The sequence below is a fragment of the Phoca vitulina genome, unplaced genomic scaffold (assembly GCF_004348235.1).
Source record: "Phoca vitulina isolate PV1807 unplaced genomic scaffold, GSC_HSeal_1.0 scaffold29, whole genome shotgun sequence".
NCBI lineage: Eukaryota > Metazoa > Chordata > Mammalia > Carnivora > Phocidae > Phoca > Phoca vitulina.
Genome location: NW_022589732.1, coordinates 23,700,197 through 23,720,293, shown reverse-complemented (window position 1 = coordinate 23,720,293; position 20,097 = coordinate 23,700,197). Strand labels below are relative to the sequence as shown.

Below are 20,097 nucleotides of genomic sequence, written 5' to 3'. Positions count from 1 at the left end.
AGGGGTTGAGTGCTGTAGCCTGTTTGTGGACCATGGCCCGCAGAGCAGGCATTCAATAAATGTTTAACAACTTAATAGCCATTTATGGAGCACCTACTGTGTAGTAGGCTCCACAACTATTGACCAAAGGAAAGCACCTGCAATTATATCTGTCTGGGAAAATAGAAGGACTGGCTTCAGGAAGTGGCTATTATCACTCCAGCTTATTCATAAGCAGGAGTATAGATTATTCTGGTGTGCATTAGTTTAGCCTCGTTCTAAGACTCATTTGGTGCCCGTGACTTGTTTTATCTTTCCTATGTTGCTTACATATTTAAATTTTCCTTTTGATTTGTTTTTATTTTATTCTATGTTTTCCTATAAGTTGCCTTCCATTCTTCCTGGGATAATATCAGGCATAAAAACGCATACAGTTAAAAGGAGCAGGAAGAAGGCAAGCATCAGCAGAACTTAGCAGCCTGCCTAATGCTGCAGTCAATGAGCAGAGGAGTAGAGGAATCAGACCCTACAGCCATGCTCTGGCCAGAGTCTCGTGGGCCCCTAGACCAGAACGTAACTCTCCGAGAGCAGGCTAACTGCACTTACCAGCCTGATGTTCTGGAAAGAGCATGGGTCAGCATGACCCAGCTCTGAAGAGCAGCCTTGCCACTTTCTGATTGCTACTGTGGGCCAGTCATCTAGATGTTCAGCCTCAGGTCTTCAAGACATAAAACTGACATTATAAGAACTACTTTACAGGCTGTTAGGAGGATTGAAACAGTGGAAAATGATCAGTCCCTACTATGGTCTCCATGAAAGGCAGCGCAGGTCAATACAGGACAGGATAGGGCTGTTGGTCAACATGGGCGTCAGGCCATGCCACTGGAACCAGCTTTTAGGGAGCTCTGATTACTTGCCAGATCTTGAGCTCAGGGGTGGCCATGTGTCCCCTCTTTTCATTTTGTCACAATAACTCTGTGGTAGGAGTTACCATAATCTCCGATTTTAGTAATAAGAACGCTGAAGTGGAGAGGTTTCCTGACATGGCTAGGTAATGGCAGGTCTGGGTTCAGACTGATGTCCCTCAGAACAGCATCTGTGCCAATACACACAAAGCTCTGCGGTCTCTCCTTGGCGAGCCAGGAGTCCACCCACAAGGCTTCCCACAGCCCTGAGATCCTGCATACCCAGCCCTGGGGTTCCTCTAACTGTCAGGAGGCCCAGCTTCCTCGGACCTGCCAACAGAGACTTAGAAAATGGCCTTTCAGTATGAGCCGGTGGACAGATTCCCTAACATGTCCAGAGCCACACAGAAATAGTGGGACACTGCAGCTGCCCAGTTAATCACGGGATGTGCCATGTGAGAGGTCTGTGGCCCTCAGTGGCATACCGAGCCCAAGCCCAAGCTGCACAAATGCACACGTCAATCACGAATTTGTCTCAGTGACCAAGCCCCTATGTGCCCTGCGGCATTTTAAGTCTTTTGTGCCGACTTGTGTCCTTGGCACTTAACAGACATTATCTCATTATCTCACCATGACCATTTTAGTTTAGATTAGTGTTCACGATTCAGTTAATACATTCATTCGTATATTGATGCAACAAACATTCACTGATGGCCCAAGCTGGGCCGACACTGCACTTGCTCGGGAGAAAACATGGAGAGTAACACACAACCCCTGTCCTGAAGGATTTATTCACCTGGTAGGGTTGTGGGTCTGTCTTGCGACGATGAGACAGCCAAGATTAACAGGGGCAAGTCCCTTGTCCCGTGACACTCAGCTGAGATCTGGGGAGGCCATGCGATGCTGGGCCTGTGATGCTGACAGGTCAGAGGACCCCCTCTGGACTGTCACCTTCCCCTCTCCACCACTCTCAGCTCATGAATGGTCACAGTGCTCAGCCTCAGCCTGTGGTCCCAGCTGGCCTGCAATGCAGGTCCAGGGCAGAGACTGCTCAACTGGCCAGTTGGAAGTGAGCTTCTCCTGGCTCTAACGAACCACTGCTCTTGAAGTGTGCACACCTGGAGGACTCAGAGCTGTCACCGCAGGTGTAATCACCTGGCTATATCACCGTGAACCCGGCTGAAAGAGTACCATCTTCCCCAAAAGGAAAAGCTTGGGTATGAGGAGCCTGGGGATTACCAGTTACTACTAGCTCACTGTCTAGACCCCTGGATTACAGAGGGAGTCCTTCAAATACCACAACAAAGGAAAACCACCATCCAGACACCTACATGGGGAATACGGGAGCAGCGCGGGTTGCCCCACCTTGGCGAAGAGGGTGGAATCCAGATTCCTCTCACACCCTCTCCGAACCCACATTCTCAGCTCTTCCTGCTTTACTGTCTTCATCTCCCACCATCCTCCTCCTCCTCCCCCCACCCCTCAGACTTACAGCACCAGTAGCTGAGACCAGACTTTCAAGCATGGCTGTAGTCTCTCCTCATTGAATGCCATCCCTGCCAACCACAAAGTGACTTTGGCAAGATGCTTTACCTCCCTGTGCCTCCATTTCCTTCTCTGGAAAAATGGAAGGAACCATCTCAAGGGTTTGACATGAGAATTAAACACTACTTTTCAAGCACTTAGGCTATATCCTGGCGCCTAGACTGTGCTAGACAAGTGTGAGCTATTTGATGACTAACCTTCCCTCAGGTGTGTGCTCACCCTGTCCCCTCCTTGATGAGGTCCTCCCTGGATGCCCCAGTCTGGACCACCCTCCCCGTGCACCATTTCTTAGCACCTCTATCTTGATATCATAGTATTGATCACAGCCTCTGTCTCTATATTATTGTTTCAAAGTCCATGTATGTGTCTCTGGACCTCACCCACAGCAGTGTGAACATCGTACATAGCACAAGGCAGATACTCCTCAAGTCAAATGAATGAATGAATTATTTGGTGAATCCTAGTCGGAGAGACTTACATTGTGGTTACTGAAGTTTGAAAGAAAGCATTTTTGTAAGTCCATGGTCTGAGTGTTGCCTCATCCAGTTCTGTATTTTGCCCCTGATCCCATGTGAAGGGTCCTTATGTGCTTTGCTATTGAACTTTATCCATGGGCAACCAGACAGGGTGGGAGGGAGCACTGAGGCTTTTAAAGAGGAGAGAGACAAAACCCGATGTGTGCCGTGGGAAGAGCACTCTGCCTGCAGAGTGGAGAATGGGTTGGGGAAGGGGCCAGCTGGGGCAGAAGAAGAGCTGCCATGGCTCAACGTTGGCTGGGGGAGGGCCAGCATGCTGGGGAAGGGGCCAGGGTCCCCAGGACCATGCCGAGGAGGCCAGGGGCTCACGTGGGTGGTATCTTGCAGGATCCTGGAGCTGCAGGACACCGGGGACCTCGATGTGCTCAAGCAGAAGTGGTGGCCACACATGGGCCGCTGTGACCTCACCAGCCCTGCCAGTGCCCAGGCCGATGGCAAATCCCTCAAGCTGCACAGCTTCGCTGGGGTCTTCTGCATCCTGGCCATTGGCCTCCTCCTCGCCTGCCTGGTGGCCGCCCTGGAGCTGTGGTGGAACAGCAACCGGTGCCACCAGGAGACCCCCAAAGAGGTCTGTGCCCCACGTCCTGCTTCCCCTTTCTGCAGCCTGGAGGCAGGAGAATCCCATGGGCAGGGGTTTCTTCCACTTAGTATTTACCAGAGTCACTTGTGTGCACACAGCCATGTTTTATGCGGGGGGGTTGGGGGGTGGGTGGGTAGGATGGTGTTGTTTTTTTAGTTCGATTTTAAAGCAAGAGAACAAATGGAGGGGATGTTTTGATGCTTGAACGGAGGGCCAAGGCACCAGCCGTGGCCACTAAAGTCCTGTATTTATCTATAGAGCGGGTACAGCATGAGCAGCGCCAGAGAGCCCTTCCCTACCCTGCCCCGCCCATGTGCCTCCCTGACCTGGAGAGAACAACTGTAGGGTAAGAGAGGAGACCTCCTTCCTTCCTGGTTCTCTTGGCTTTCACAGCAAGGGCCACAGGGCTCTGCTCTTCCAGCATGCAAGTAGGGACCGGCCCCTGCCTCTCCCAGCCTCCCTTCCTCCCTTTCCTCCCTTGTGTTCATAGGGCCCAGCCTATGCACACCCAGCACAGGGAGCACTGAGGCTCTGTCCGGACTCCGGGTCCTGGCACACTTCCTGCCTTATGTGTGCTGACCATGAGCTGATTCTGCCCATGACACTTCCTTCCATTGGGTTTGCTCTTCTTCAAGCTCGTTTTGTTTTATATGAAGGCTTCACTGAGGCAGCCTGGAGTCAATTCCCTGAGGAGGGTGGCAAGGAGGGCCATTTGGCCATTTGATATTCTGCCAGCAGAAACCTGCACACAGGCCCGGAGGCATAAGCCCAGCCATAAGCCCACATGGTAGGGCTGCCACTGTGTGCTACATAGACCTCAGCTGCTTCTGAATGATCATCAGCAGATCATGTCAGTAACAAATAGGTGTAAAGTTCAAAGAGGCAGCAAGGTAACCAGCCCCAAATCCAAAGAGGCAGCGTCGCCATGGCCACCGTCTCTGCAGCCTAGAGAGACTGGTTGGCCACAGCCCATAAATCAGTCTGTCATGGAGCCCTTGGCCGGGTGGGGGTGGGGACAGACTCTCCATTCAGCGGGCTCTCTGCCATCACGCTGAGCTTTTGCTAGAAGGACCTTGCCGTTTGACTCAGTGTGTTGGAAATGTTCTGGGGACATCCATCTTCCTCTTCTGCCTTCTGTGTACCTCCCTGCAAGGAAGTGCCAAATCTGGGTCTCCCACAGCCTCCTCCTTCTCCTTTTCACCCCTGGGCCACAGGAGAGAAGGAGGGGTGAGACTTAAGGGAAAGCCACTGAAAGGAATGGTTAATGGTTCTGCCTGAACTTCTTTTGGTACTAGAAATTTTTTTTTTTTTTTTTTTGTGAAAAAGTCATGGGGAGGACCTGTGAATTATTCTGATGAGTAGCTTTAAGGAAAGGCCACATATATGTCCCGTTACCAGCCTACTTCTCACTGCCCAAGGCCATATGTACAGAAACATCAAGAGTATACCCAGGGTAGGGTGGCCCTGGAGCTACTCCCAGTGGGACCAGAGAGGACCAGATCCCATTGCATCCACTCTCCATGTTGTTGGATTTGGGTTTGGGTTTGGTTTTTCTCCAAACCCCATCAGCCATAGCCTGATTTCCTCTGTGCAAATGCCCTTGGGTCTGGGGAGCAGGAGAGGCTCTCTGGGTGGGTGAGCATCTCACCATCATGGAGGCGCTGACCTGGGATGGCATGGGCAGAGAGGGTGCCCAGGCTCAGCCTTCCAGAATGTCCCTTGTGAGCCAGTTGCAGAGAGGCCATTCTTCTCTGCATTGGGCATCCTCATCTGCTTCCAGTCATCATGTCCCTTCACATCCTGTTTAGTGTTTAGTGACAAGCCTAACCTGGGCAGCCCAGAATGAATGATCAGAGTGTGTGTGTGTGTGTGTGTGTGAGAGAGAGACAGAGACAGAGACAGAGAGACAGAAAGAGACAGAAGGACAGGCATTGGGATCGATTGTTGGAGAGACATAGAAGGCAGAGGTAAAAGAGAGAAACGCAGAGAAAAGACCAGGAGACCAAGGAATGACCTAGCTACGAGGAACAGCTCTCTTCTTGCCAGTAAAGCATCCCACCTTCTCTTCTGGTTTCTGCATAAGCCCAGGATCTCAGGCACAAGAGGAGAGGATGAAATACATTGGTCCTACCTAGAAAATGTGGAAATTTCTGCCCCTGCCACCAAACTGCTTCCAGGTAGGAATGAGGACCAATGAAGAGGCATAGTAGCCGTCTTTCCTCCAGCTCCTTCTGGTGTTGCTAAGAAGGGTTGCATGGTAGAAGGAGATATCCCCTCTTTTTCCTATTTTTATGGGTTTCTGATTTTTTTTTTTAAGATTTTATTTATTTATTTGACAGAGAGAGAAAGAGAGACAGTGAGAGAGGGAACACAAGCAGGGGGAGTAGGAGAGGAAGAAGCAGGCTTCCCGCTGAGCAGGGAGCCCAATGAGGGGCTCGATCCCAGGACTCTGGGATCATGACCTGAGCCAAAGGCAGACACTTAATGACTGAGCCACCCAGGCACCCCGGTTTCTGATTTTCAAATGAAATTTCTCCCTCCCTCTTCTTCCTTTCATAAATATGCCTGTAGGGCCATAGCCCGTGTCCTCAGGGATCTTGCCTCCGCAGGGGCAGATGTGGCAGAGAGGTTGACCAAAGCAGTCCTTATTGATCAGGACCATTCTCAAGTGAGCAGAGGGTACCATGGATGTACCAAAGGGCACCCAGCCCAGCCTGGGTGTGGGGGGGACACAGGGGGCAGGGGTAATTGTTAGTGAAGAGTTCTTGGGGCTTGGAGTGTTAGAAGTCAGTGTTGAAGAGTTGGTACAGATCTTAGAGCTGGAGGTGAGATCGGAAGTTTTGGCAGGGTGAACAGCATGGAGGTAAATAGTCCTCACCCCCTCCTCCCCCGCCCGGAGCTCTGGGGGCTGGAGTGTCAGCATCAGCAAGGGGATGTGAGTGGAGGAGGCTGGACCAGGGAGCAGGGGCTTGCTCTGAGGGACTTTGGTACCAGGCCAAGTGGCTGGGAACTTCATCACATAGGGAATAGGAACCAGGAAGGGGTTGACACAACAGGATAATAGAAGCCTTCCACAAATAATAATGGTATTTAATCCAGAACCACTTTGTGGTACTGGTTGCCTGTGTTTTATGGAGCAACATTTGCAATTAGGTGCGAGTGTCTGGTTAATCTTAGAATGCTTCATTTTGGGGCATTGGCCATATTTCTTAAGAGCCAGAAAGCTGTCTTTGGGTGTCGGTCTAGTTGTGTTTAATGGCTTGTGCTGAGATGTCTTCAGACTTTAGACACCTACTTGAGGAAGAATAGTAATGTGCATTCAACCCCTTAATATTCATGTGGATTTGGGCTCATATTTTTTCTAAGGAATCTGACTATTATGTAGTTACCCAGTGCAGGTGAGCGCAGCAGGCTCTGTGCTTGCAGTAAAGAGCCACCCCCTAGATTTATGGGGGAAGGCATTGCTCGGAGAATAAAATATTCATGAAATAAAGATGAGAGCCACACAAATGGGAGGTGACATGGAGAGTGAGGGATGAATCATCTGTCGCTGGGCTGGGGGCTGGGGGCTCGGAATGCTTGTGCTGCCTGCCTTGCCTGCCCTCCCCCAGGCCCTGCCTCCATGGCAGACAGGAGCCGACGGAGGCCGGGGTGGCCGGGCAGCCACGCAGACTAGCAGCCAGTGGGCCAGCTGCTTTCTGTGGAAGATTTGTTCCGAGGGACACTCCCTTTGGCTCCATGCCCTTCTCTGCCTCCACTCCTCTGATGCTTCTTCAACTCCATGGAGAGATCTTTCTCTCCTGTACCTACCCCGCTTCCTTTATGCCAACCTCACAGTGTTGCCCTGAGGTTCAACGAAGGAAGGTATGGAAAGGGCCATAAACAGCACCTGCCCACGGGACGTGCTGAGTGAATGGCAGCCCAGGCGCTACTCCCTCCCAAGGACCTTGTGCTGGGCAGTCACGGGCGTGGGGAAGACAAGTCACATCTTATGGCACCTTGTCTGTGCCAGGAAAAGTACACATTGTCTTCTTACCTGTCCTGATTCTCTTCAAGAACAGTGGAGGAAGGCATCCTTCGCCCTGGAAAAAGAGGATACAGAAGTGGCTGGGACAGAACTGGAATACGAATGACGTGTCTGCCCCTGGGCCTTCCATGCGGTGTGTGCAGGTGCAGGGGTTCCTACCTACCATTTTCCGGAGGATTTGGGGGATGAAAGGTGTAAGCTGGGCTTTTTCTGGAGCCAGGATCCTGGTTCCTAGCTAGGCGTTGACATCCTCTGAACCCCAGTTTCTCTCTTCTGCTGAAAACCGAGCCTGGCCCAATGGCTACATTGCCGATATCAGACCTCTTAGCATGAGGGTGAAGATAGTGACTGTACGTTGCAGCCCTTACTCCAGGGCCTTCCAGGAGGAAGGCAGTGAACGCTTATCATAGCCCGGTGTGGACCTCAAACCGGTTCAGACACCACTCCCCTCTATAAAACCTCCCCTGCTCACCTCCATGGGCTGCCTGCCCTCCCTGTGTATACGCACTCAAGCAGGCTGTGATTCCAAATTGCTGAGAATGGTTTACCTGCCTGTCCCTGCTTGGAGTCTGCTGGCGCTTCTCCACCTCTGCATTCCCATCAATTAGCCCAGTGTCTGGACAGCGGGGCCTCTCGTTACGAGGTGATGGATCTAACTGAAGTATTGAGTACCTTCTGTATTCCAGGGACCAAGAGGGATGCTTTACCAAGAACATTAGCTCATCTGGTAGTAGGAGCTCTAAAGTGTTTATCAAATGAATGAACCAGTCTGGGCTCCTATAAAGAAAACGTTATTAATGTTAAATTGTTGTGTAATCATTGCAGCTGGATCAATGGCTTTCAATTCTGGCTGCACATCAGAGGTGATTAATCCTGGAGCTTTTTAGAAATACAGATGCTTGGGTTCCATTCCCCAAAGGGTAGTATTGGGTAGCTCTGGACAACTCTAATTTCTAAGAGCTCCACACACGCTTCTGATATCCTGCCAAGGATGAAAACCACTGGTTTACACCATCCTTCCAAGGGGAAATTGGGAACATACAGCCTGGCATAGTGGAAAAGAGCCCAGGTTTTGGAGCCGGGTAGATGTGGACTCTGATCCTGACGCTCTACTTACCATGCAGTTGTGTGTGACCTTGAGCAGATCTCTTCACACCCCTTGGATACCTGCTACTACCACCTATGCTAGAAGGTGTTCATTAGCTCTCTCCTCTTTTCGCCTTCCCTTACGAAATGTATGAGTGAGCCTACCGGAACTCTTTCTCATGATGCTCTGAAAACTGCCCAGCATCTCCTGAGACCACTTCATTAACTGTTGAACTTTGCTCTTACCCAACCACTAGTCTTAGACCTCCAGCCCAGCCCTTTGGGGCTGGGCAAGTCTTTGAAGCAATTCTTAAGAAGATCATACTGATGGTATTTCTCCCAGCCGTTGGGTCTCATTTACAACCCAGTTGGTCTCAGTGGTAATGGGAGAACACTTCTACAACCATCCCAGTCAGGTGTGAAGTCCCTCATCCTATTTTTGTTCCATCCCAACTTAAAGTAAAAGCCGTTGGACACTAAGCAAAGTCTGTTCTAACAAGTCCCATGTGTAACCGGCTGTTACATAGATGATAGTTTAGTTAATTACCGTTTCCAGTACACTGAATTATTTCCACGTTGGTGAACAGCGGCTTAATTACAGAACTTTATCTCTCTGCAAGACAATGCCTGGGAGAGGGTCCCCAGTCACCTCTGTTGGTGCATCTGTCATCATGTTTAATATGAGGGGAGAAACACAGAATTCAGCCAGATTCATGGATAAATGCAGTCTGTGAATTTTATGTCGTATTCAGGGATGTTTGACTAGGTCAGTTACCTACAGTAAATTAATGAAGACAGCAGCAAGTTTCCATGCGGTTGAACACCAAAAACTTGAGATAATGAGGATGTAAACTGATGTAGTTCACATAAAAAAGTCCATTATTTGAATTTGCATAACATAATAGAATGTCCCATTTTGTCTAAAATACAGATAATTATTCAAATCACTCCTGCCTCTTTCCTTGAGCAGGCGGATTATTTCTGCCTCCTCGTTCCTTGGCCAGGGGCCACGGGAAATGACCTCATGTGTGCTAAATCTGTGGTCCCAGGTGACCCACGATTATGCTTCCGGTCTTTACCACACAACGTGGTTTTCTCCAGTTCTCTGCACTTCGGCTCTGCCCCCTAGACATCTGTGGAAGCAGGCAGCTGAGGGACGTCGTGGCAGACTCAGAGCCAGACTGCATGTGTTTTCAGGGGGGCGAGGCATTTTCTTTAGTTGTCCTCATTTTGTTTTCTGGTTAAACAGTCAAATATAGGCAGCTCGTGGGGCGCCTGGGTGGCTCAGCTGTTAAGCATCTGCCTTCGGCTCAGGTCATGATCCCAGGGTCCTGGGATTAAGCCCCATGTCTGGCTCCTGGCTCAGTGGGGAGCCTGCTTCTCCCTCTCCCACTCCCCCTGCTTGTGTTCCCTCTCTCGCTGTCTCTCTCTCTCTGTCAAATAAATAAATAAAAATCTTTAAAAAAAAAAAAAAAAAACAAATATAGGCAGCTCGCGATGGCACCTTGTTCTTCCAGAGTTTGTGTTGGAGCTACCAGCGGTCATAGAATTTGAATAGAATGAGGTCCCGCTGGTGCGGAGAGCATGAATTACTTGACTGCCATTTGGGGTGGGAAGGTCTCCCTGGAAAGTCTGTTCAGTTGGTGCGGACATTTGCTCTGGGTCCTGACGTGGAGCGGTTACGGGCTCATGACTGACCTCAACTGGAAGCCGATACCCACCGCACAGCTTTATAGTCCTTCTTGGAGCTGCTTCATTTGTCCTTAACTTGAAGCGCGAGAAAAATTATTTGGATTTAGGAGACTATTCAAGCTCTTTCCTCCAAAAATACTGATTCTGGGGTAATTGGGCTGTCCCCACACCTACACTCTGGGCTGGCTTTTATTCTAGATGCTTTGGTATTACCAGACCAAGTCCTCACAGCTGGAATGATTATGCCAGATCGGTGCCTAGAGCCAACCACTTTGAGAATCCTACTCTCCGAACCTCTTCTCCCTCGTACCTCTCTGGTGAACGATTTCATCTCAGAGACCTCTTTTGCTCACATTTTTCTTCAGAGGATTTGGGGTGGTTGGTCTTCCCCCAAAGCTCTCCTTCTGTTTTGTGTCTGTGGCATTAGGAAGAGAGGGCTCCTTTCACTTGGTCCCCACTCAACTCTCTGCCTCCCTATGGCCTGCTTGGGCAGGAAGTTCCCCTTTCTCTTTCTCTAGACCCCAGCAAAATGGGGAGCATCTCCTGAATACTTTTCTGAGAAAAGGGGTCACGTCCTTTCTTCTAACCAGCAGAGTGAACAGGGCTGGGACCAAGATGCTTGCCTTCCACTCTGAATTAGTCCACTCCTAAACTTGACTTCTCTCGATCCCCAAAAGGATCCTTAAAGCCCTGGAAAGAAAATCTAAAGGGGGAAGAGGTGAGATTGTGTAATAACCAGTTCTTCTCATTATCCCAAGTCCAGTGGCCATTGGTTTTCCTTCGATGGAAACTGAAGTCTCTGCCAGCAGGGACCCCCGGCTCATCCAACCTTCTACGAGCTTTGCTATCTGCAAAGAGAAGGGAGGGTTATATTATTAAACCCCAAAAGTGTCTGAAATTCTCTCTCAACTTCTCCAGCTTCCAGGATCTCTGATACTTGTCTTGTGTCCTTCCCATATTTTGAAATGAAAATAACCGATAGATACAGATATTTATCAACATAGCCGTGGCACTGACTTTGGCCAATGCAGATGAAAGAGCCGTTATTAGCAGTTTATCTGGGGCACATAGCAGCCACGAGAAGTCTGGAGAAGCAGGATGGGTGGTGGGCAGGAGTCAGGCTTGTCCAATCTCTTGCTGTGGGGCAAGAGATAGGAGGACAGTCATGGAGCAGAAAGTTTGTTGAAGTTCTACTGCTGTGTTGGAAGGACAATCAATTCTTTTCTGTCTCTTTTTATCTCTTTGTTCAGGATTCAGATTCAGTCCTATTGTCCTTACTTGCATCTTAGCTACAGGTGGGCAGGGCACCTGCAACCTGTTATCCAGTGAGAAAGAAGTAATTCCCCAAAGCACACAAACCATGGTCTTCTTAGGAAGAGATAACTGATGCATTGTGGCCTCAAAACAGCCAGAGACTAATATAGCAATTAAAAAAAAAAACTATTAAAAATAGTTTCATATACAAAAATAAAAACAAAGCAGATAAAACACAGAGAAAAAGGCAAGGTTGCACAGAGCTGGATCAATATGCTGTAAGGTAATTAAGAGAACTTGAATTTGGTGTCTTGTATTTTTTACAGACTTGAAAGAGTCTGTGAAAGTGCATGCATCACATTTAGTCAGGCTAAGTAAAGGCCTGGTACTCTCCAGCCGCTTTCTCCAGTGTCACCCACGACACTTGCCACCCACAACACTTGCCACCCAGAGGCGTCCTCAACTTGGAGCTGGTTTCCCAGCATCAGCGAGCTGAGCTCTGCTGTGGGGGTGCTTCAGATCTCTGGAATGTCGGCTCTGCCCATGGGGCTCTGCCAGTGATTTCCGATGTTCCCATCTGGGACACAGAGCCACGCCCCATAGTATCCTCCATCCTCAAATCAGTTGGCTTTCTTATTCTCAGCTTTGCTCTTGGCCCAGGATGAGTTCTTTATTGTCCTGTGGGGGGTTGTTAGTTTTCTTTTTCTAGGAAAGGTTCTGGGAAAGATGGCAGGTGACCCACAGAAGTCAACCTCTGTCTACAGTCACGAACTCGGCAAAGGTGTGGACAGAGCAGTGGCCCTGCCTTCTCCACGCCAGGGGGCACTGGGAACAAGGAGTAAACTGCAGAGGCAACTTCCTTGCTCGAGGAGGGCTGGGTTGAGACTTCATGGGGGTTAACCACTCATGAGAGAGGGGTGTTCATGCCAGCTACTCAGGGTGGCCTCTTCCTGGGAAAAATCCTCTCCCACCAGCCTCCTAGGAGCTCAGAGCATCCGCTGGAATGGCCCTTAGATTTGTATGGTTCCTTCTTTTTTCTTTTGAAAGTGCATTCAGGGCTTCTCCATTGTGTGGTATTTCTAACCACCCAACAAGACCGGTTCCTACTGTGTGGATGTCACCAGTAGACAGCCCGTGCGTGGTGTTCTGTCTCAGAGCGGAGCTTTGACATGGCATTTCTCTAGGAGTTTGACCCCAGGGAAGCATGGTAGTAGGCATGACCTTGCCTGGCACATTGACACTCGTGCTGCCTGAAAATGGGAGTGAAACTTTGAGCACCTCATTGAGGAGCTGGCATGGCTCCTCCGTGGACACCTGGTCTCCCGCCCCACCTCCTTGGGGGGAACTGAGCATATCGAGTACATCCTCTGTCTTCTAGGAGCTTCTAAGCAGTTTGGCCTCCTTGATTTATTTTGATATTGTAGACAAAACATCAAGTTATTTGAAAGGAATGATTTTTGTTCAGTTTTCTTCTCTTTCTCAAGCATACAAACAAAACCATTTCCTTGCAACCATTCACCATATGGAGAAAGAGTCAAGTGTGAGGGTCACCCATCTTGGCGGTCTCAACCCTCTTGATATCAGGAAAGTCACCTGAGCCCTGAGAAATCCCTTTCCCCACCATCCCCACCATCTTCCTCATCCAGAAACCAGCCCCATGAGCCTTGGATACAGGGGAATGCCAGCTTGCTGGCATCTCTGGACATTTTGCACAGGGAGAATGGGACTTTCAGGGTCAGCCAGGACTTCACTTCCTACATCAGGCTTCCCAGGCTGCCCTTGCCCATCACAAGGGCTGTGATTCCAGGGAGGCCACTGACCTTCCTGAACCCAAGCCTCCTCTTGTGGACGAGATGGATGATCACACAAGGCTTTCTGAGCACTGTGAACTCTATGGCAAATACATGGGGGCCCACCAGGGGCTCGAGGACCAGTTCCTTTTATTCCCATGGGAACTCCTTTATTTTCCTTTTGTCTCTGCCGGTTCCTCAAGGCATCTTCTCGCAAAGGTTGCCTCTGGGTGTGACAGGAGTTCTAAGCAGAGTGAGGAGGGGACGCACGTGTCGCCAAGGCCTGCTTGCTGGGTCTATGCTACCTAGGGGCAGCGTCCTAGGCTACTGGTTCCCCAGATAACAAAGGGCCAGCCATCCAGGTGAGGGGGTGGGGTGGGAGGATTGGGGGGATGCTCACCCAGTGTCCAGCAGGCTGAACAGGCCTGGGCTCTCCAGGCCTGCCAGAGTTTGTGGAAAGCCAGCCGCGGCTCATCTTAGGGCTCGGCCTGACCCTCCTGTGCTTTCCCTCCAGGACAAAGAAGTGAACTTGGAGCAGGTTCACCGGCGCATAAACAGCCTAATGGATGAAGACATTGCCCACAAGCAGATTTCCCCAGCGTCCATTGAGCTTTCGGCCCTGGAGATGGGGGGCCTGGCTCCAAGCCAGGCCTTGGAGCCCACGCGAGAGTACCAGAACACACAGCTCTCGGTCAGCACTTTTCTGCCCGAGCAAAGCGGCCACGGCACCAGCCGGACACTGTCATCGGGGCCGGGCAGCAACCTGCCACTGCCCCTGAGCAGCTCCGCCACCATGCCCTCCATGCAGTGCAAACACAGGTCGCCCAACGGGGGGCTGTTCCGCCAGAGCCCGGTCAAGACCCCCATCCCCATGTCCTTCCAGCCTGTGCCGGGAGGCGTCCTTCCAGAGGCCTTGGACACCTCCCACGGCACCTCCATCTGACCGCGCCGCCTGCCCTGCCGCCCGTCCATCCACCCACCCGACCAGCAGAGCTTTTTAATACAAGAAAACAACCACACAAACCACACACACGTGCACACACACATACACACACACACCACACAGAGACTCTTTCATTTTTCTTGTACATACGTGTAAATAATGACAGAATGGAGTGGGGTAAAAGTGTATTTTGAATATTCCCAATTTTCGAAGTCAGTAAAAAAAAAAAAAAACACAAAAACTGTATGAATGACTTTGTAAATTTTGTTCTATATGAATAAAAAGGCAAATTACTTGTGATCATTCTGAAGTGCCAAAGAAGCCCCCTGTTCCTGGGCCTTTCTGAAGGCAGGAGGGGTGATCAGATAAGGACCCCCTTCCTGCTGGGGGAGAGGGGAAGATGAGCAGCTATTCCCTTTAGAGGAGCCCCAAATGCTGCTTGTTCCCATGTCCCATGGTTTCCTGCCACGTTCCTCTGCTCCTGGCCCTTTGTTCCTCTTTAATCCTTTTGGGTAGACCAACAGTGAGCCAGCATTGGTGTGACCCCAGGCCACTGTGCTATAGGGTGATCAGCTGTTCCTGTCAGCCTGGGACTTAGGAGGCTCCCGGGACATGGGGCAGTCCTCTTGGTCACCCACCACATGACACTGTGTGCTGTGGGCCCAAGAGAAGCACCCCCAGTGAAGCGACCGTCTCTGGGAGCTTCGATGCTGACATGCTCTAGGGTCATACTATTGGCCTTGTTTTTTACTTTCTTTCCCCAGTTAGAAGAATCAACAAGTGATAAAATATGGGAAAAGGCAGATAGGCCCCATCATTGGCTCTGGAGGTTTGGCAGAGTTGGGCTTGTCCTTGTCCGTGGGAGTAGAGAAATGCTAGGTGTGGTGTGTGGGCCAGGCGAGGTGGTGAGACGTGAGGCCAGGGAGAGGGAGAATATCCCTTTGGGTTTGTGACCTGTAGTTTCAGGTCAAAGGATTCTGTTGGAGAAGTGGAAGGACGTACCCCAGGTGAGCAGACCAGTGCTCTAGGTGATGGCGAGTGCTGGGAATAGATCAAAGGGACCATGTTCATTCAGAGAGGAAGGAGCCTTGGCTCCTAGAGAAGGAGCAGCATGACTTGGTGTGATGTGAAGACAAGTAAGTAACTCATCCCCCAGGGAAGCAGCCCCAAAAGTGAAAGGGTGTCTCCGGGTCTAAAACCCTGCAGGCAGTCTGCCAAGGGGCCAGAACCCAGTCCTCACTTCCTGCTTTGCCCCCTTCTCCAGACCAGAAGCCCTCATGCAGAGAGCCAGCCCATAGCAGGGGCCCCTCTGGCTAGGAGCATCATATGGTCTCTGAGCTTCCCAGGACTATCCCTGAACTGGCCAATCTGCTGGGAAGCTCTGTTCCTTAAGGCTAGGATAACCAGACAGCCGCGCCTCCCTCCCTTGTCTTTCCTGGGGGCAATTAAAACTATAGAACCAGACAAGGAACCACTAGGAGCAGAGCAGTTCGAGTAATCTGAGCTGTATCACTTCAGCTCTTCTCCTAAAGACAAAGGTGATTCTGTTGTCCTAACCTGCCAGGATAGTGAACACAGCCCACATCGGGCACCCAGAGGGCTGGGCTCCCGGCCCCACACCCATCTTCCTGGGCTGGGCAGTAATCAGGGAGCTGAGAGTCCGTCTGTGGTCGGGCAGAAATACAAAGACTATTGCCTGAATCTCCTTTAGCCTTGTAGAGTTAGTCCAGAGGTGTATTTAGGAGGGTGATAACTAGCCCCGGATTGATTTCTCTTCTGAAGTCCTGACTGACATGATTGAGCAGAAAGGAACGGCTGCATCACATAGTCAGCTAAAAGCACCCCGGGGAGAAGAGTGTTTATAATTATGTTATTTATCTCCGGAAGCTGAGAATGGCCTGATTATTAGTGCTACCGAGGCGATCCATTGACATTTCTCCAATCAGCGTGGAGAGCCAGGAGCCGGGCGCATGCGCACAGCGAAGCCTGGGTGGGCCGCAGTTTCCCCGAGGGAGGGCGGGCTTCATTTTCTTTCCATCAGCACTTTGGGGGCCCTGCCCTGGATGGTCAGTTTTTCATATATATCTATTTTTTTAATCAAATTCTGGTCTCACTGCCTTATCTCACTCCCAAGCCTGTTTTGTGCTGAGATGATCTGTCTTCTGGGGTACACCATGAATGTCTTCTTGGACAGCTTTGCTTAGAATGGGTGTCAGAGAGGAGAGAGACAGCAGGTGTGTGTGTGTGCGTGCGCGTGCGTGCGTGTGTGTGTGCGTGTGTGTGTGTGCTTGTGAGAAAGAGAGCACGCACATCTTTGAGGAAAAGGTATTCTGCTTATATTTAAAAAAAAAAATCCCTTAACACCTCATGGTGTTATTCTTCACCATGTTTATGTTATTTTTTAAATTTCCTACCCTTGGCATGAGGGGAAATGATTGATATTCAAGTAAGTTCTCCAGAAAAAAAAAAAAAATTCCCAACTCGGATTTCTGTGTCAGCTCAGAATGTATCTTTTTTCCATGCTTTGCTCTTTGGATTTATAACTTGTTTAGACTATTCCATACATTTTAGGTATATTTTGTGCCTTCAGACACTGCAAATAATAATCAGCATTTGGATTAAAGTTGTTTAATAATAAAACTTGACTTTGCTCCCTACCCTCTTCTTCTCTGGGGTGAGGAAATGCTATCTGCTTATTCCCGGGCATGCTGTGGTCATGAGCTGGGTTCTGTCCCATTGGCATGGGCGGTTGTGAGGGAAACTTCTCTGACCAAGTGGGTGTGAGACGTGCCTGGGGATGGAAGCACAACCTCTTTACCTAGTGTATGTCCAGAATCCCCCATATCAACCAGGGGTCAATGTGAGGGACAGAAATTGAGAAACAATTCTAATTTTTGGTTACCCTAACAATTTCCTGTATAATGTGAGTTACTAGAAAATTCATAGGAGAAAATTTGGCCATACTGCATAGAGAAGTGTTCCCATGGCCTCGTGGAGTGAACAACCTCTTAAGTGTCAGGTGGCTTTATTTCCTCTCTCATCCCTACACTCACTTTGACTGCAGATGAGTTGTTTCTCTATCCTTAGGCCTTAGGGCTAAGGGGCTGTCATTCTTTGGGGAGCCACCGCTTGGCTTTTCAGTATCAGACCCTCAGAGGCTCTGTGGGTACCATTCTCCAATGAATATCCATCTGCCTGGAATCACCAGCCTGGGCCCTGGACCCCCAGATTCATATGCTCCCCAGCTCCACCTTGTGCATCACAAGGTTCCCCTCTGACTTCTAGGCCTTCCAGGGAGAAACGGCTCTACTGTCAGCCTTGGGCCAAAGAGAGTCGACCTGAGGAGTTTGGTTTTCATTATCAAGATCTCAACTTCCAGGAACTGAGAGGAGAGTGTCTGGGCCCTTGTTCTTGTGGTCCCACACCAATGAGTGGCATCTCCAATGCTGAGTACAAACTCCAAAGGCTGGGGGGTGGGGAGGCAGAGACCCAGCAGATGCTCCCAGATTATCTGAATAGACAGACCTGTCTGGACAGAACTCCCAAAGCCTACATTTTCTTAAGGAACTGCCCAGTTCCTAAATTTAAATCCTCCCAAATCCTGCCAAAGTAGAACTAATTCCATACTGAATTTGGTCTTCTCAAGCACTGAAAGAAGAACAAAGACACAAAGGAAGACAAGATCACTGGGCCTGAAGACCATGATGGCATGGAAGGGGTAGTTGGTTCCTTTGGCTTATGTGTTCTCCTTTAATAATCATAGAGATGGACAAGGTCTGGTGGATAACATGTGACCTATGTTTCTGAGACAAAGGGGTTATTTACTCACTCACGGGCCTCTGCCTGACTGCATTTTCAGTTCCCTTTCTTGAGGAACTCACCTTTCACTCCTGTAGTTATGTGCTCATGAATTAGCATCTGTGACCAGCAAAAGCCTTGTTTTGTGCTTCTGGCTTCGGCAATACAAGGTGGATAAAAGCTCCAAGAATTCTTAACTGACCTTCCCTTGCTACCGACACAATAAAAGAGCATTTCTGTTCCTGATGTAGCATTCCTTATATCTAAAACATTATTTTATTTCACCCCATTAGTTGCTTTTACTAAATGAAATCATGTTTGATTCTCATTATGCTCACCCTTCATACCAGGAAACTCTGAATAGGTAACAATTTTCTATGCTAATAACTTTAATTATTGTCTTTTTCCCCCTCTCCGTGGTATGTAGCCAGAGAGGTTAGTTATAAGAAAAGTGCACAAATTGCGAATAAATCAGGTGAGCTAACAGTAACCTCCTTCAAAGGAGGACGGGACAATTGTCAGTGATATCAGTCAGACCCTCCCTCCAGCTTTCATTCTTTCACCTCCGAACTTGACCTTGAGTGCTGAGCCCCAGGGAGAGGACAGGTTCTCTCCACAGCTAGAAAAACTCCTGCTATGGAAATCTGCAATGACCGATGGCCGGGATCTGGGAGAGGGGGCACCAGGGTGAGCGAGCAAAGGTGTCTCAAGGAGGGTTCAGTCGCTGGCAATTCAAGCATACAGTTGCCAGGGAAACCAAGTCTCCAAACTCAGAGGAAAACAAACTATTCACCAACACCAAGACTTCTCAACTCACGAAAGAAATATAGCTGAGCACATGTACGCCCGCACACTGCTCGCACACAGACACGGGGGTCCATCCATGCACACTCAGTTCAGTCGCATGCATGCAAAGTTCTGGAAAGCACGCAGCCAAACACTTGGGCAAGGCAAGCCGAGAAAGTCCTGCTCGCCAGATGTGAGAAAAGGAATCTAGGGGAGGAAAGAGGCTGCTTCAGGGCTGCCCTGCCCAGTGCGTAATCTCAGGGCAACCATCAGCCACGTGATGCGGTGCCATCAGCTGCTGTGGAGGGACACGTGTCTCCCACGAGGTGGCCTCTCTCTGGCCAGGTGTGTGCACCATGAACCATCCTCTGCCACCAAACACTTGCTCTGAAATCCTCCTGATTTTCCACCCAAATCCCCAAATATGCGAAGAAGTCTCGAGTATTCTCCAGGGCATCATAATGGCTTCCTAAATAAGAACACCCATTATCATATTCACATCAGCAGCTGTTTATTGATCAGGGATAGTGGTGCGGGAATTGTATTATACCCTTCGCATACAAATGCTCTCATCGTCAGACCAGCCCTGCAAGGTAGACGGTACGATCCAAAATTTATAGGAAGGGAAAATGAGACTCACAAAGGCACGGTCCCAAAGCTGGTAAGTGACAGTGCTGGGATTCACACTTCCTCGTCTGTCTGCCTCAGTAGCGCGTGTTCCTGTCAGAGCAGCTGGTTCTCCCTGGGCAGGGAGCGCCGACGGCCCCAGCCGCCCGACACGTGCTGGCCTTCTCTGCCCCACGGTGCGTGGCACCGGCACCACCACTTCCCTCGGCCTCTGCATCTGCTGCCTCCTCTCTGGCAGCCTCAGGGCCTGCGGGTGAGTATCTGCTTTTGCACCCCTGCAGGGGCCGTGGCTAGCCTGGGCTGACAGGGTCGTTCTCAACCACAGCACCTGGGCCAGGTACCTGCCCCACTGACACTGCCCTCAGCCAGGCTGGGCATCAGGGTCTGCGAGGTTCGCTCAAGATGGCAAGATGGGCTCCTTCTCCCGGGGTCTCTCCTCCCCTTGTCTCCCCAAAGCCTCTCCTCCTGCAGACGGTGAACTGTGTATCAGGCCAAGGGAAGCTCTGGGCCTGACGAGTGCTCTAGAGAACTTCAGGATTCTCCCTCAGA

The 20,097-nt window shown here is 50.1% G+C and overlaps 1 protein-coding gene across 3 annotated transcripts in view; it reads left to right on the top strand.

Annotated features, from left to right (window-relative positions):
- GRID1 (glutamate ionotropic receptor delta type subunit 1) overlaps positions 1-20,097 on the top strand; it is a 774,024-nt gene that overhangs the window by 694,589 nt on the left and 59,338 nt on the right. The window contains exons 15-17 of one of the 3 annotated variants that reach the window (XM_032423994.1): positions 3,293-3,533; positions 3,804-3,891; positions 13,909-17,187. In XM_032423994.1, the coding sequence (XP_032279885.1) occupies positions 3,293-3,533; positions 3,804-3,890 (328 nt within the window). In that variant the 3' untranslated portion in view covers position 3,891; positions 13,909-17,187. Of the gene's footprint in view, positions 1-3,292; positions 3,534-3,803; positions 3,892-13,908; positions 17,188-20,097 lie in introns of those variants that run through there. The other 2 variants (XM_032423993.1, XM_032423996.1) reach the window with 2 other exon arrangements.